Genomic DNA, 14,888 nt, shown 5'->3' on the forward strand with positions numbered 1-14,888 from the left:
GAAATTATCTTCACACAGGAACATTTTTTTTTAAATAACATCCAATTGAAGAAATGTTTACATAAGGCAAATGAATGAAATTAAATGTAAATGGCAAGATGGGAAAACCCCTTTAAGGTTATTCGTTGTAAAATAAAAAGAAGTATTAGGCTACAATAAATTTTCTGTAATAATTCCTCACGGTAATATACTATTCCTATACGGTTAATATATTTTACTTTGGTGATGCTAGATATAACTGGGGGGTTGGGAACACAGAAGTTTATGACCTGTCTACAGGTATCAGAGATGGAACCAGCACCTTGTGGAAATGCAATAAATACCATATTAATACCTTATCAATGTAATGTCAATGACTCGCTCAATGTGAATAGGTGTCGCAAATATCATCAATGTGCACCATAGGTATTTAGGTATACCTTAATGTAGTGTAAGATTTCTTTTTCCAGATATATAGTTATGTTTCTAAGTATACTACTGTGTTTATACAGATCTGAAAGTGTCCTGGTACAGCAAAGACAAGGAGATCAAGCCATCACGCTTCTTTAAAATGGCACAGTTTGAAGACACCTATCAACTTGAAATAGCAGAGGCCTACGCTGAAGATGAAGGCGTCTATACTTTTTCTGCTAGCAATGCACTTGGACAAGTATCTTGCACCGCAAATCTGAGACTTGAAGGTATGTTGTCTTGGGTCTCTGATGTGAAATGTATATAGAACAACCATTTAACAGTGGTGCTAACATAGTCTGTGTCATCACTGTCAATTAAATTCACTAACACAGTCATTCACATTCAGATGTTACTGAACCATATTCTTGTCCTGAATCTGGAAGATCATTGTAACTGTCCTTTCATTGTCATTTCCGCATTCATTTGTTTCTTCGCTATTCATTCTTGTCTGTCTGTATTTCCATCTTGTCGATCATTGTATACTCTAAAGGTGCAGTCTTTCTGTGTCACAAACATATCTAAACATTTTGAACATGCAATAAAACAAAACACTAAAAAACACAAAAGGAAAAAAACATACACAAAAATCATTCATATGAAGATCATACAATGTTGAGAGTCTTTGAGTTACCTTACCAGCTCCTCCTTTTTACAATTGAAAACATCTTTCGTTAACAGGTTATTCCAAAATATTTATCTCCTCTGAGAATCCACACAGCCCTTGCTGATCTGGCATTAGCAAGATAGTCTGATTGGTGGCACCCTACCAGTCTTCTACAGGCTATCATTATCCCTATCCCTTTGTATGCACAAAATTCCAGAAGGGGTAGAACTCTTATAGTAGTGTTTTTTTATATTTTCTATCCCAAATGTATTCATTCATGGTGTTTGGGCTACTTTTCTAAGCCTATGTACGTATCCAAAGGTGATGGTCTCTTTCAGAAAATATTTACTAAAAGCCAGTAAAATGTTATTTGATATACATACATAAGTCACATTGAAAGGGGTTTTCAAAGTTTACAAGTTATCTCCTATTCATAGGATACGGAATACAAGGTGATCGATCTGCTAAGGGTCTCACTTCTGGGACCCCACAATCACAGGGACTAGAGCCTTTAATAATCTGTAGGATGGGGATCGCATTCTTACTAATAGGAAGAGCGGCAGGATGAGCATGCTTACTGTCTCTTCATTTAATACTATGGCAGTGTTAAAAATTGCCAGAATTCTCATCCACCATATGTGAGTGAAACACGTCCATTCTCCAGATTGCTAGGGGTCCCATTCTAGTGATAGGGGGTTTCTCAGCAGTCAGACCCTCAACAATCACCTTGTTATTTCCTATCATGTGGAAGAGGGCCCTGTGCATAAAGTGCAAGATGAACCTGTCTGAGAGCATCAATCATGTTAATGCTTTCCTGAAGGATTATATTTTCTGCAAAGATGCTAAATTTATTCATTTTCTATTTAGCTCCAACCAGGGACAGTAGAGAAAGTGTTCACATGAGTGAATCGAGTGACTTCTTCCATCTTGCTCCTTATGTAGTTTGCTTTGTTTATATAGCCGTAGACATATCCTAAGCATGTCATTACTCAGAATGTGACTTATGGATGTATGTCATGAAGAACATAGTTTATGAGCTTTTAGTCAATATATTTAGAAATGGATCAACCCTTTTAAGGAACTATTTTATTTTATACATGTCTTAAATAAAACTTAACATGCTTCTTTTCAGGGCAAAAACTTACTCCAGATTTTGCAACATTTTCCCAAGGGCAGATTACATCTGAGTCATTTAAGAGGGATCTGGTTGCTCATAGTCCCGTCTTCATCCAGCCTATTTCAAGCTGTACAGTAAACAGTGGGGAAACGGTGCGCTTTGTGGCAAAAGTTGCTGGCTTTCCAAAACCAGAAATATTTTGGTTTCATAACCAAAATAAGGTCATACCTTCTAAAAATATAGTTTTTCATTTTGATGAGTCTACAAACACCGCTATTCTTATCATAGTAGATGCCTTTCTAGAGAATGCTGGTGAATATACTTGCAAAGCAAGAAATAGTGCTGGTGAAGTCTTCTGTGCAGCCACCCTAACAGTGACTGAAGGTAAAACACCACTGCCCCCCGTGGTTGGTTTAAGACTCATTTGCACTCTTACTAATGCGTTACCACCTTTTTTTTTACAGCATCCACTTCTTACACTCGGATAAACATTTACTCATTATGCAAATATATAACTAACATCACCCAAAGTCACTTTCTTACATCAACTGACACAATTGCTAAATTATTGCTCCACCAAACACGTTGACATCAAAATCATATCATCTTGAAATTATCATTTGAAGCAGCCATATCTAAATTATCTAACTATTGCAGTTATTTTAATCCTGTAGTAAAACAGGTGTTACTCTTTACTTTGGATCATAAAAGAACAATCTTAACCAAATATTTGGAAAGCGACAACGAAAGAAGATGCAACCTTCTATGTCAGCATGAATTTCCAGTACTTCATCCTTTGTCAATTTTTGTCCCGAGCATGCATTTGGCATGCATAATTCTCAACTGATGTTTAAGTCTTCTTGATCAACCTATTTGTTCTTATCATAAGGAATATTGGACAATTTAGTTGATAATTTCTTTTTTTTCCGCTTGATTACACAGCGCAATCCATAGTTAGTCAAAGCATTACAAGTTCTACGAAAAGCGTTACAGAATCTGTCAGAACACAGTCAGTGTCAGAAGCCACAGTGTACTTAAAAGAATTTAAATCAGTACAAGGGCTTGCCACTGAAGAAGGTGTACAGGTTTTTCAAAGTGTTTCTGAAAGCTCTTCCATAACCGCATCATCTGTGAAGACAGTAGAAGCACAGTATGAAGAAACCATCAAACAAAGCAGTTCAGAAGAAATCACAAAAGCTGCAATTGAGGACTCTAGCAGTCGGGCACCAAAGATACTGCTTAGACTTCATGATATGACAGTGAAATGTGGAGATGTAGCCCAGTTTATCTGTGCTGTACAAGATGGAAACCTTGAAGTTACTTGGAAGCATGAAGGCCAAACAATAGAAGACACAACAAGAGTCAAAATATCTCAAAATGGAAATGTCATGTTGCTCACCATAGAAAATGTTCAGCTTACAGATCAAGGCACATACAGTTGCACTTTACATAATGATTTTGGAGAAGAGACAAGCGCTGCAGTACTAACTGTAGAAGGTGGCTATTAATTTTGATTAATTTTGATACTAGATTCATTTTTTAATATTAAAAAAAAATCATAAATGATGGTTCTTTAGTCGCTGAATAGATTAATTACAATTATAAACTAGAAAACTAACAATTTTAAAGAGCAAGTTGAGGTAAAATAAAGAACTAAAATTAATGTAAGTTACTTGACCATTTAAATTCTAACACGCATAGCCAAATGCCAATCTCTGCATGCTATTTTTAATTATGATTATATTGAGAGCCTTTTTTTTATAATAATACTGTTGCGTTTGTTGTGTTTTTAGACATTACAGACATTTTATTAACGCTACTACAACCAAAGTTATCATTTTTCCATAATGATATAATTGTACATATAAATGAAATAAATAATATATAGAATTTCATGTAGCAGAACATGATACATATAAATGTAATATAGCTAAAATATATGTAATCAAGTTCAATTATTGTAGAACAATCATTCATAGTGTAATGGATTTGCAGTTAACATATAAACTACTACTAAACTAAATTAGAAGAACCATCATTCAAAAGGCTTAGAATACTCACAATACTAATAATTTAGATGATGATCTAATTGGATCTAATTTGTAGTACTATTATGTACTGTGTAGTAACTAACATTTTCTAAAATTTATTCTTACCTAGCACAAGAAACCACCACCAAGGCAGTAGCACAAATAATCTCTGAATCAGATAAAAAAAGTTTTAAATCTCACAAAGAAATTCAGATTAAGAGTACTTATGAAGCAAAACAGGAAACCACTGTGAAAACATCAAGTATTTCTATCACTCCATCGCAAAGACCACAAGGCCCTGAAAGGCAAAGAAGCAAAGAGTACTTTCCGGATGTCATACCCTATGAAGAAATCATAGACTCTTGTGCGATAGCACCAATGTTTCTTGAGCAAATGCCCCTTGAAACTTATGTAAAGGAAGGCGCCGATACCTCCCTCTTTTGCGTCATAAAGGGCATACCTGCGCCCTGTGTTATATGGCTCTTCAACAAACTTCTGGTTGATGAGTCTGCAACATGTCTATTAAGAAATGATGGTTCACTCTGCAGCTTAAAACTCCTGAAAGTTCTTCCAAAGCAGAGTGGTATCTATACCTGCAAAATAGTTAATGCTGCAGGACAAGCCGAATGCAACACTCATCTGAGAGTGACAGGTTGGCAACTGCATGTTCCTTCCAAATATAACTTCTTGCATATCAGCGTATGCAACGAACAAAGATTGACAAAGTACATTTAGCGATAAATTCATCATTTCCAAATAAATATGAGGCATGTAAAGGCATGTTCACATATCCATTCACATAATCTTTACAGAACTCAATGCATTCACATCACATCTTCCCACATCTTTAAACCATTTCAGCATGTGCTTTTATATGTCACTGTGGTTGTTATCTGTACTAGACAGGAATGGGCAAATGTCTTTCAATACTTGAAAATCTTTAAACTTTACATCTTTTTTTGAGTGAGATTTTTTATATCCTATTTTAAGTCAAAATTTTTTGTGGTGGTCAGCACTATATTTTTAAAGTTAGTTGCTTATATTATTGCGTTGACATATTTAGGGATGACTGTTTTAGTGTTTTAATTGAATATTTAAAATAAAGCTATAAAATTTGAATTTAAATTCTCTTGCTTTATTCTGCCTTTATCTCCCTTTTTTTTTTACAAAATTTGCTCATTCTTTGTCTAAATGTAAAATATTCTTTGTCTTATTTAAATAAATTCTTTGCCTTACAAAGCAAAATCTTCAAACCTATAAATACAACACAAACTTAATTTTCTTTTTCCTTTATAGCATTGGAAAAAGTTCTGCAGGAGAAGATAGAGCAACAGATTGAACTTGAAGTGAAAGGTACGTGAAAACATTTTATTTTCATAATTAGTCTAGACCAGTTTAGTATAAATGCTAAAGTAAAACCAACAGAAACTTCAATCAAGACAAGGTAATTATTTGATTGTATCAATAAATTAATAAAAAAGTTAAATGCTTTGTCAATTAATAAATTTACTTGCTTCATTTATCAATATTTTCATGGTTATGAATTTGCATGAAAGTGCTTTCAAAGTTTTGTGTTTTTACAGCGATTCTGGATTACTTTACCTTTTAAACTTTGTTAAAACTCTTCGTCGTTGCATGAAAGGGGTAAAAGAAAAACCTCCCGGACTGTAATATTGTCGTCAAGATGCTGCGTTTTTAAAGAACGCATTCGAAGACCTTACATGGCTTGCAGATGGCATCTAGTACAATGCGTTACCAATGTTGCTTGCCGGTTTGTTTGCTTAACAATCTAAGTATGCGGCTGTATTAGTTCGAATAAACGCCTTCTCATTTAAATGCAGATAAGGATAGATACAATTTATTATTCTTTCCAAAATTATTTGACTCACATTCAAAAGGATCAGAAAGGGCGTTTATTCTGCTGTCTGCAAGTCAGGTAAGATTTTAATGATACATTTTAAACCCACTAAAACTTTCGGACAGCCGTGCACACACAAAAAAAGTTTATCTAAATTTTTTGAGATGTACCTGTCTGTTGAAGAAGACATTTCTGCAGTTTGAAGAAAGAAAAAACAGCAAACGATTTTCGCGTCTGAATCTTTAAAAAAGAACAAGGCGTTGCGTTTATTCGAACAAATATGGTGAGTGAATATTTTTCTGGATTTGTAGTTAATGTAGCATGAATAAATACATATTTAAATATCGTAGTATTGAGAAGGTGAGCTCTTCTTAAAATATAGATTTTATTTGTTTTTATAGAAATTTTCTTCAATGAGGTGAAGGAGAATGTAAAGCAAAGGGAATTAAGAGGTGCCTTTTCTGACACAGAAGACTACTTGGATCATGGATTGGTCTCCTCTAATAGATGTGCAAGTCGAACATCTTCGATTGGGTCTTGGTCAGAGTTCATTAAGCCTTCTTTCACCCAGAAATTGACTTTTCGATCAGTGTTAGAAGGAGAGCCTGCCGTATTCCGGTGTAAATTGGTGGCTTGCCCTGTGCCAAAGGTTTCATGGTTCCACAACAATAAGCAAATTGGGAAAGAAAAACGACGGATAATTAAGACTGAGAGTGATATGCATATTCATTTTTGCAGTTTATTAATTAAAAATGTAGAAGATCGAGATTCTGGAAGCTATCGCATTTACGCTATCAACAGTGAGGGCTCAGCTGAGAGCACTGCATCACTGCTTGTAGCACTAAGAGAAGAGCAGAATCCAAAATATTTAGATTTTGTGAGGTTTTCTGAGAAAACACATGAAAGTATTGATTCATTAGTTCAGCAAAGGAGAGAAAGCAAATTAAAAGTTGACCTTAAATGTGTTGGTTCACCCTATGATAAACATAGAGAAAATAAGATAATGCGAAGCCAGTACCCTAAAAAAGGTATTGTCAAAACAATAAGCTTTGAAAAAATTATTTCAGGTGAAAATCATAGCAAAGAGAAAAGGAGGAAAAAGATTGAGAGTGATAAATTATTGGACAAAGAAATACAAGCAAAGTTGCAAAGGTTACGGGAGATTAAACGTGCTAGAGGAAGTAGAAGCTCAGTTTGCTCTTCGGAACTGTACTCTGATATAGACGTTGAGTCTTTACAGAGTGACACAAGCTTCCAGATTGAAAAGGAAAGCTCTAAACTGAGTTCATTTTTAGAAGTGCCTCGTGAAACTAAGAGAGTGCCTGGACTGCAGAAGATTCCCATTTCTATACCACAGATAGAGGAGCCAATTTTAAGTAATGAATCGGAGCAAATATTAGAAGTTGATATGTTTGATTCATCTATTAAGAGTAAAGAGTATGAAACTAGGCTGATTGAACGTGAGAGCATTAGCACTGTTAGTAAATGTGCATTAAATGAAGTTCTGAATGAGGATGATCAGCAGAAAGAATACGTGGAAAATCCTGAACAATCAAAAACAGAGGAACAGCCAATTAACGATGACACACTTTCAGCTCACATTACAGATGTGACAGCAGAAAACATTGACAGTAAATTAGATTTGGCAGAACCTATACAAATGAATGAACCCATCAAATCTAAAGTACTCCAGGATCGTTCAGAAATCAGTTATCTGAGTAAAGCTCAGAAATTTAGCCAGGATGAGGTTAAATTCTTTCAACCAGAGAAGATAGATGACACTTTAGCAAACACTAGTGATGAAATACCAATGGATACTATTGAAGAAGCACCTTTGCAAGTTATTGAAGAGCAAGATGCAGTATTAAAATCAGACTCCTTTCCAATTCTTTCACCGGAAGCCACGCTGAAGGAGCAAATAGGAAACACAACAGAGTCACTTGAAGAAGAAATTCAGATGTATGAACCAGTCAGATCTAAAATACGGCCTAGACCCTTTCAAGCTAGTAATACATTTCAAAGTTATCTGGAATTCGTGCAAGAAGAACATAAAGAAAGATCTGATAATGGTTCAAAATGTAGTACAAGATTTCATCATGAATTAGGTTCAAGAACAAATGAAGGCACTGAAAACATAATGGACCATGATACTTTAATAACCGATACATTGAGATTCCCAGAAAACCCTCAAACTTATGAGCACGTTGTATCTAAAAAATATGACAAAAAATATGAACCAGACTGGAAACATGAAACAGGTTTTACAAAGGAAGTTTTTGGTAACTTCTCCAAATCTGCGAATGTTAATCAAGAAATCAAACTAACTTTTCATGAAGATGATCAAAAAGAGCAGCTACTCCTAGATGATTTTCAGATATTGGAGTCTGGCAAGCCAGTCACTGCTGAATCACCAGCTCCAGAAAGATTTGAAATGTTCAAATCTGTCAAATCTCGAATTTTAGTATTCGAGAAAAAATCTGAAAATGTTACAAGACGACATATTAAAGAAGAAAAACTGAGCCAACGGGAACATGAGTTAGTTCATGATCTAATTGGCAATTCTTTTCATAAGAAAGATAAAACGGTGAATGTGGGTAATATTACTTCTTTTAGTAAACATCATTCTGAAATTTCAGAAAAAGATGCCATACCACTGTCTGATAGTGCTGTGTCTCAGGAGGAGGAACCGGAGTCAGTTCAAATGCACAAGCCAGTCACAGCTCTAATAATTCCTGAATCCATTCAAATAAACAAACCTGTTACCTCTAAAATTTTACAATCACCTACTGAAGCTACCTTAATGTGCTTGCCAGAAAGTGGGTCAACATGTGAAGAAAAGCTGCTCGACTCTGATAGAACAAGTGCACAATACATAAAGGATGAAGACCAGAAAGAGTTGCTATCCTTTCAAAATGAACAAATATATTCAAAAGAAGATACTTCAGCTTCATCATGTATAACTATTGGTGATGTTCGAAGAGGAATAGATAAATGGGAGTTAGCAAAGACAGAAAGTGTGGAGCGTGAAAAAACGTATGCAAGCAAAGACTTGCAGAATTTGCCAAAAACTAATTTGATTGAAACACCCATGGAAGAAATAGAATACAATGACAGTCAGCAAAGTTCATTTGAAACCAAAGAGGAAGAAAAACCCTTTCATAAGATGTTTGTGAACATAGATAAAAAAGTAGAGGAATATTATTCTGAGATGGATTCATTCGTTAAGGATAGTTGTGTAGAACAACATTTAATTGATGAGAGTTATGAGTCTAAATTACCCAATATCACAGAAGGTATATCCACAACTCAAAAAAGTTCTTGTGAGTTTGGCTTTCCATCTTCAGTTACAGATAAACTTCAACTGGAAGTCAGCACTGAGGAAACTATATCTCGCACATCTCCTAGAATTGAAGAAAAAGAGAAGACTATAGAAACACTAGCTCCCGATTTAATCTTCAAACCATTGTTTGAAGATACTAGACTTACAGAAGAGAAAGAGGAATATGCTAAGATGGAAATTTCTGATTCAATTAAAGTTATTGAGGAAAGTGTATCAAAAATTCAAGTGCAACCTCTTCTAATAGATCAGTCAAAGGAAATGACAACTATAACATCTAAAGAAATGTTTTCTGAAGAGAAATATGAAAAGGAAGAAATTTTTACTTCAAACAATGAAAATAAAGCAATAAATGTTGAATTAAATGTTGAAGAAGGTTTTCGCATGGTTGCTCATGATGAATCCATTGAAAAACTAGATGTGCAATCAGAGCTGCCAGTTTTAAAGGAAATTGAACCTGAGTATGAAAAACACCTAAATGATGAATCAGAGATTTTGGAAACATCAGATAAAGATGAGTTATTTCCATGTTCACCTATGTTTACTCATGATATTGCATCTCAGGAAGTGTTTGAAGGTGATACATGTACTATTACATGTCATTTTCATGGCTATCCTCAGCCAACTGTTTCTTGGTACAACAATGATAAGCCAATACCACGGAACGAGGATTTTGTTGTAGTTACCACACTAAAACAATCTACACTAACATTCTGCAATGTTCTTTCTCAACATGCAGGTTCCATAACATGTGTAATATTCAACCAATATGGAACGGACACAACCTTTGGCAACCTTAAAGTTAAGCATAGAGAAAATAAGGAGCACATTGAAGATAAAACATCAGAGAAATGTGAAATGCTTATATCTGAACATTTCACTGAAGCTGAAGATGAAGAATTAATATCACTTTTTGACAAGGCTGTAGAAAAGTCTAAAATCAGTCTTCAGATACCACAGGTCAGCTTTACTATACCACATAAATCAGATATGTCATTATCATTGCCTGTGGAAATTAAAGTCACAGCTCCAACTCCAGTTCCCGATTACGAGGAATTAGAAGAAGGTTTCCAAACAATTGAAACAGAGGAGAGAAAATCTACCAATAACCAACAAAAATTCAAGCATAAGTTTACCTTTGGTTTCGATAAATCAAATAAGGCAAAGGAAACAACTGAAGAAAATGAAATCATAGTAGATATCAAAGAAGAGCCATGTCCTGTTCTTGAATGTATAATTTCAGATGATTCTGAACCGCAGGTTACATGGCACCAAAGCATCACAGAAACAGAAAAAGAGGATAAAGTTGTCATTGAGCAGGAACCCCCAATGGTTAAATACAATGTTACTTTTGAAGAAGCTGGACATGTCTCAGTGTTAAATTCATGTGATGCCCAAGACAATGATAATCTCATACATGTTATTGATGAGACTGTTGATAAGAAAATTATTCAAGATAATCAAAAAGCTTTAAAGGAAAAGGTCAGCACTGCTGAAACTGCTATTTATGACAGTGCAGATACTACAGATATTGGGACTAAGAGTGTGACAATCATCTCAGATAATGAAGTCCTAACTGTTGATACCAGTGTAATTACCGAAAAATCTGAACATATTTCAGGTTTAGTTGCCAAAGACATTGATAACCTTATACATGGCATTGATGAGACAATTGATAAGAGAAGTAGTAGTCAAAGTTATCAAATAGACTTGAAGGAAAAAGTCTACAGTTCTGAATCTTCTATATTTGATAGTGCAGATACTACAGAAAGCAGGACCAAGATTGATATTGATAGTAATAAAAAAGAAGTGGATGACACAACTAGGTTTGTAGAGGATGCTACAGACAAAGATTATATTCTACTATCAACCAAAGAACAAGATTTACCACACTCCGTTATCACTGTGGAAAATAAAAATGTTTCCCAGGAGTCAGTGTCTACACTTTTACAGATCAGCAATGAAACTGTTGAAATTAAGCTTGATGCTGTAAAGAAAATTTCTACAGACCAAAGTTTGGGTTCAGTGTCTGAAGATGTTGTTACTGATGGTAAAAAAAAGGAATTGCCTACGGTGCCTAAAAGAAGGCGATCCTTTCTTAAAAGTAGGCCAGGGGTTGACAGCGAGAACAAAGCAGTAGAATTAAAAGCTGTAGAACCGAGCATAGAAAGTAAAGAGACAGCGGACATTAAGAAGGCTTTACCAGTAGTGCCGCAGAGAAGACATTCTTTTGTGAAGCAAAAATCTGCAGCTACAGTAATGCGAAAGAGTTCTTTGGTTGAAACCAGTACTTATCAAAGACAGTTCCAAAATGATTCAGTAAATATTAGTGTCAAAAAGGAATTGCCCACACCACCTCCTAGGCGGCGTTCTATGGTTAAAACTCCTTTGACAAATTCTGAACCAAAGCTGTCAGAGGTAAAAACAATTGATTTAGAAAAAGTTAAAACAAAAGAGGAGGTTAATGACCAAACCAAACAACCAGTATTACAAACCTCAGAAGATAGCAAATTTCGATTAAATTTGGATGAGCTGGTTAAAAAAGATGATGTTCAAAATTTGAATGAAATCGAAGACATTTCATACCTGGGTATTTTTGAAGGGGAAGATTTGATGAGTCATGATTATTTAATGTCAATTGTAAGTGATGAAAACATTGAATATGAAAATGATGGAGAACATATGTATGTACAAGAGAAGAGTCTGGAGGATACCCAACAAAATGCTCAAATAAAGGAAGATTTAAGTACTTCTAAAAATTCAGCTTCACAACATTTGAGTGAAGTTAGAGAACAACCTCCTTCTATACAATCAGAAGATGTAAAAACTAAGAAAGACAATCAGGTGGGACAGATAACATCACTAGAAGTTGAAGATGTAACCTTTGATGCTGTATATGAGTTTTATAAAAATCAGTCTGCTCGACCCTTTTCGCCAGAATCTGAGATGTCAATAGAAGCTGGTAGTATGTTTAGTGATGAAGCAATTGATATTGAACAGTTTTATACACCACCCTCTTCTGCTGAGAGATTTTACTCTCCATTGAGTGAATCATTTCTTACACCTGCAACTTCTCCTGACCGCTATTTTACACCTGTCGAACAAATACTGCACTCTGCTAGAACAGAAAATCCAGGGTCTTCCAATATTGCAGGCCCTTCAAAAATGAGTTTAAACAATTCTGGAACAGAGGACACAAAAGAGATAGGCACAGAAGTTCAAAAGCCTCCAGCATTTACCAAACCAATTCTTGCGAAACGTATTTTTGAAAATAGTACGCTAAGCTTTGCTGTAGAAATTGTTGGTTGTCCCAAACCAGTTGTGAAATGGTACAGGGATTCATTATTACTTGAAAAAGAAGACAGGTTCATAGTAAGAGAAGAAGGAGATATGCATATGCTAGAAATTCACAACATACAAGTAAGCGAAGGTGGAAAATATAGTTGCATTGCTGTGAACACTCTAGGGGAAGCCAAGACTTTTGCTCATGTGGAAATTTTACCCCTTGATGGAAAAGCATGTGCTTTACCACCTCCCGTAACTCATCAGCATGTTATGGAGTTTGATATGGAGCATTATACAACATCAAGGTCCCCTTCTCCTCAGGAAATTCTTTTAGAAGTTGAGTTGGACGAAAGTGAAGTTAAAGATTTTGAAAAGCAAGTAAAAATCATAACTATGCCTGAATTTTCCCCTGATAGCAAAAGCATGGTCATTTCTCTTGATGTACTTCCCTTGGCTTTGGATGATCAAAATATAGCTGGTGAGACAAAAAATAGTGACGATGTTAAGATAAACTTTGAAGTAGCTGAAAAACCACCACAATTCAGCAAACACATCTCAGATGTAAATGTAAAAGCAGGATCAAATGTAGAATTTCATTGCTCTGTAGATGGCATGCCAACACCAACTATTAACTGGTTTAAGGAAGCTGAACTTATATCAGGAGATGATACAAGATATGTTATTAAAGAAGAAGGAGGACAAAAAAGTTTTATGATACATGGCATAGTCCTTTCTGATGCAGGGACATACATTTGCAAGGCAGAGAACATTTATGGGGAGGTTTCATGCAAAGCTTTGCTTGCTGTTGTTGAAGACAATGCTGCTAAAGAGGAAGTGAAGGAATCACCTGATACTCCTTTGGTATCTCAGGAATATGATCAAAAAATTTCTACTGAAAAGGATGATGAAATTGAAGTTGAATTTGAGTTTCAGAGTGATTATGATGATGTGAATAAATCTGTTCAGTTGGTTGCTGTAACTGGAAGTGAATGCGAAGAAGGCCCCGAGAAATGCTTAAATGTAACATTTGATGTCTTTGATAAACCTTCTTCAGAGGAAACTATACAGTTCAATGCTAAAGGCTCTGAAAGTTGCTGCTTTGAGTTTCAACTTACCGAATCCCCTCCAAAGTTCTCAGTACCAATTGAGGACTCAACAGCATCAGTAGGAGCACAAGCTTATTTCAAATGTGTAGTTTCTGGTTCCCCAGCACCAGATGTTTGTTGGTACAAAGATGATAATTTAGTTGAAGGAGAAAAGTATATACTTGATAAGGAACAAGATGGCCGTCAGCAGTTAACAATAAATAATGTTGATGCTGGTGATGAAGGGCAATATAAATGTGTGGCTACAAATAAAGAAGGAAGTGCAGAAACAATTGCTTCACTTATCATCACATAGAAACATGTAGATAAAAAGATGTTTTTTCCAAGCTAATGATTTTGCACTCTACAAAACTTGATGACAAATAATGTCAAATAAACAATCACTGCCATTTTGCCGTATGTTTTATTTACTGTCAGCTTTGATGTTAAACTGAGGCTAGCTAAAACATCTGTGTTTTCAGTGTAAATATCCATCACATGTTATGATTTAGTAAATGTTTTATGTTTGTTTAAAACATCATTTTGTGTATGGCTACTTTAGGTTTTATGTTTGTTTCCTGAGTTTATCTATGCTGTAAAACCTCATATGATATTGTTTTGGAAGAGTATTCATTGGGTAAATGGTAAATTATTTTCAGACAGTGAATGATGAAGTACGCAAATTTTTTCACGTTGGGCAAACCCGATTTGCTTATAGAGGAGTCTCTGGTTTGTTGAACATGAGTTTGTTTGCATATGATATTGTTGGTAACATATGTGGCTGATCAGTTTTGTCACAAAATGCAATAAAAGTATAACTATAATAATATGGTGTTATACATTGAAAGTAGTTTTGTCACACCCAATGACATACTGTATTTCCATACAATTCAGTAAATTTGCACCTGGGTAAATATTGCATTTGAATTTATGCTGCTGTTTGCATCTTTTAACTGTACAATTTTGTTCATGTAATAAAAGAATGTAAAAAAAAATATCTGTTCCACTTTGGATGTTTTTATTTCATTTCCTATATAATGTAAAACTAAGAGAATCTTTGACTACCTCCACCGATTCCAAGTTTTTGAATAATTTAGTAGGTGACACTGGACTGGCTCT

At 35.0% G+C, this 14,888-nt stretch overlaps 1 protein-coding gene across 1 annotated transcript in view; it reads left to right on the forward strand.

Annotated features, from left to right (window-relative positions):
* The window catches only part of TTN (titin), a 222,911-nt gene that overhangs the window by 36,506 nt on the left and 171,517 nt on the right, over positions 1-14,888 (forward strand). The window contains exons 41-43 of the mRNA XM_072122667.1: positions 492-680; positions 5,501-5,557; positions 6,464-14,083. Of these exons, the coding sequence (XP_071978768.1) occupies positions 492-680; positions 5,501-5,557; positions 6,464-14,083 (7,866 nt within the window). The remainder of the gene's footprint in view (positions 1-491; positions 681-5,500; positions 5,558-6,463; positions 14,084-14,888) is intronic.

This window comes from Engystomops pustulosus, chromosome 8 (genome assembly GCF_040894005.1).
Source record: "Engystomops pustulosus chromosome 8, aEngPut4.maternal, whole genome shotgun sequence".
NCBI classification, from domain to species: Eukaryota; Metazoa; Chordata; class Amphibia; order Anura; family Leptodactylidae; genus Engystomops; species Engystomops pustulosus.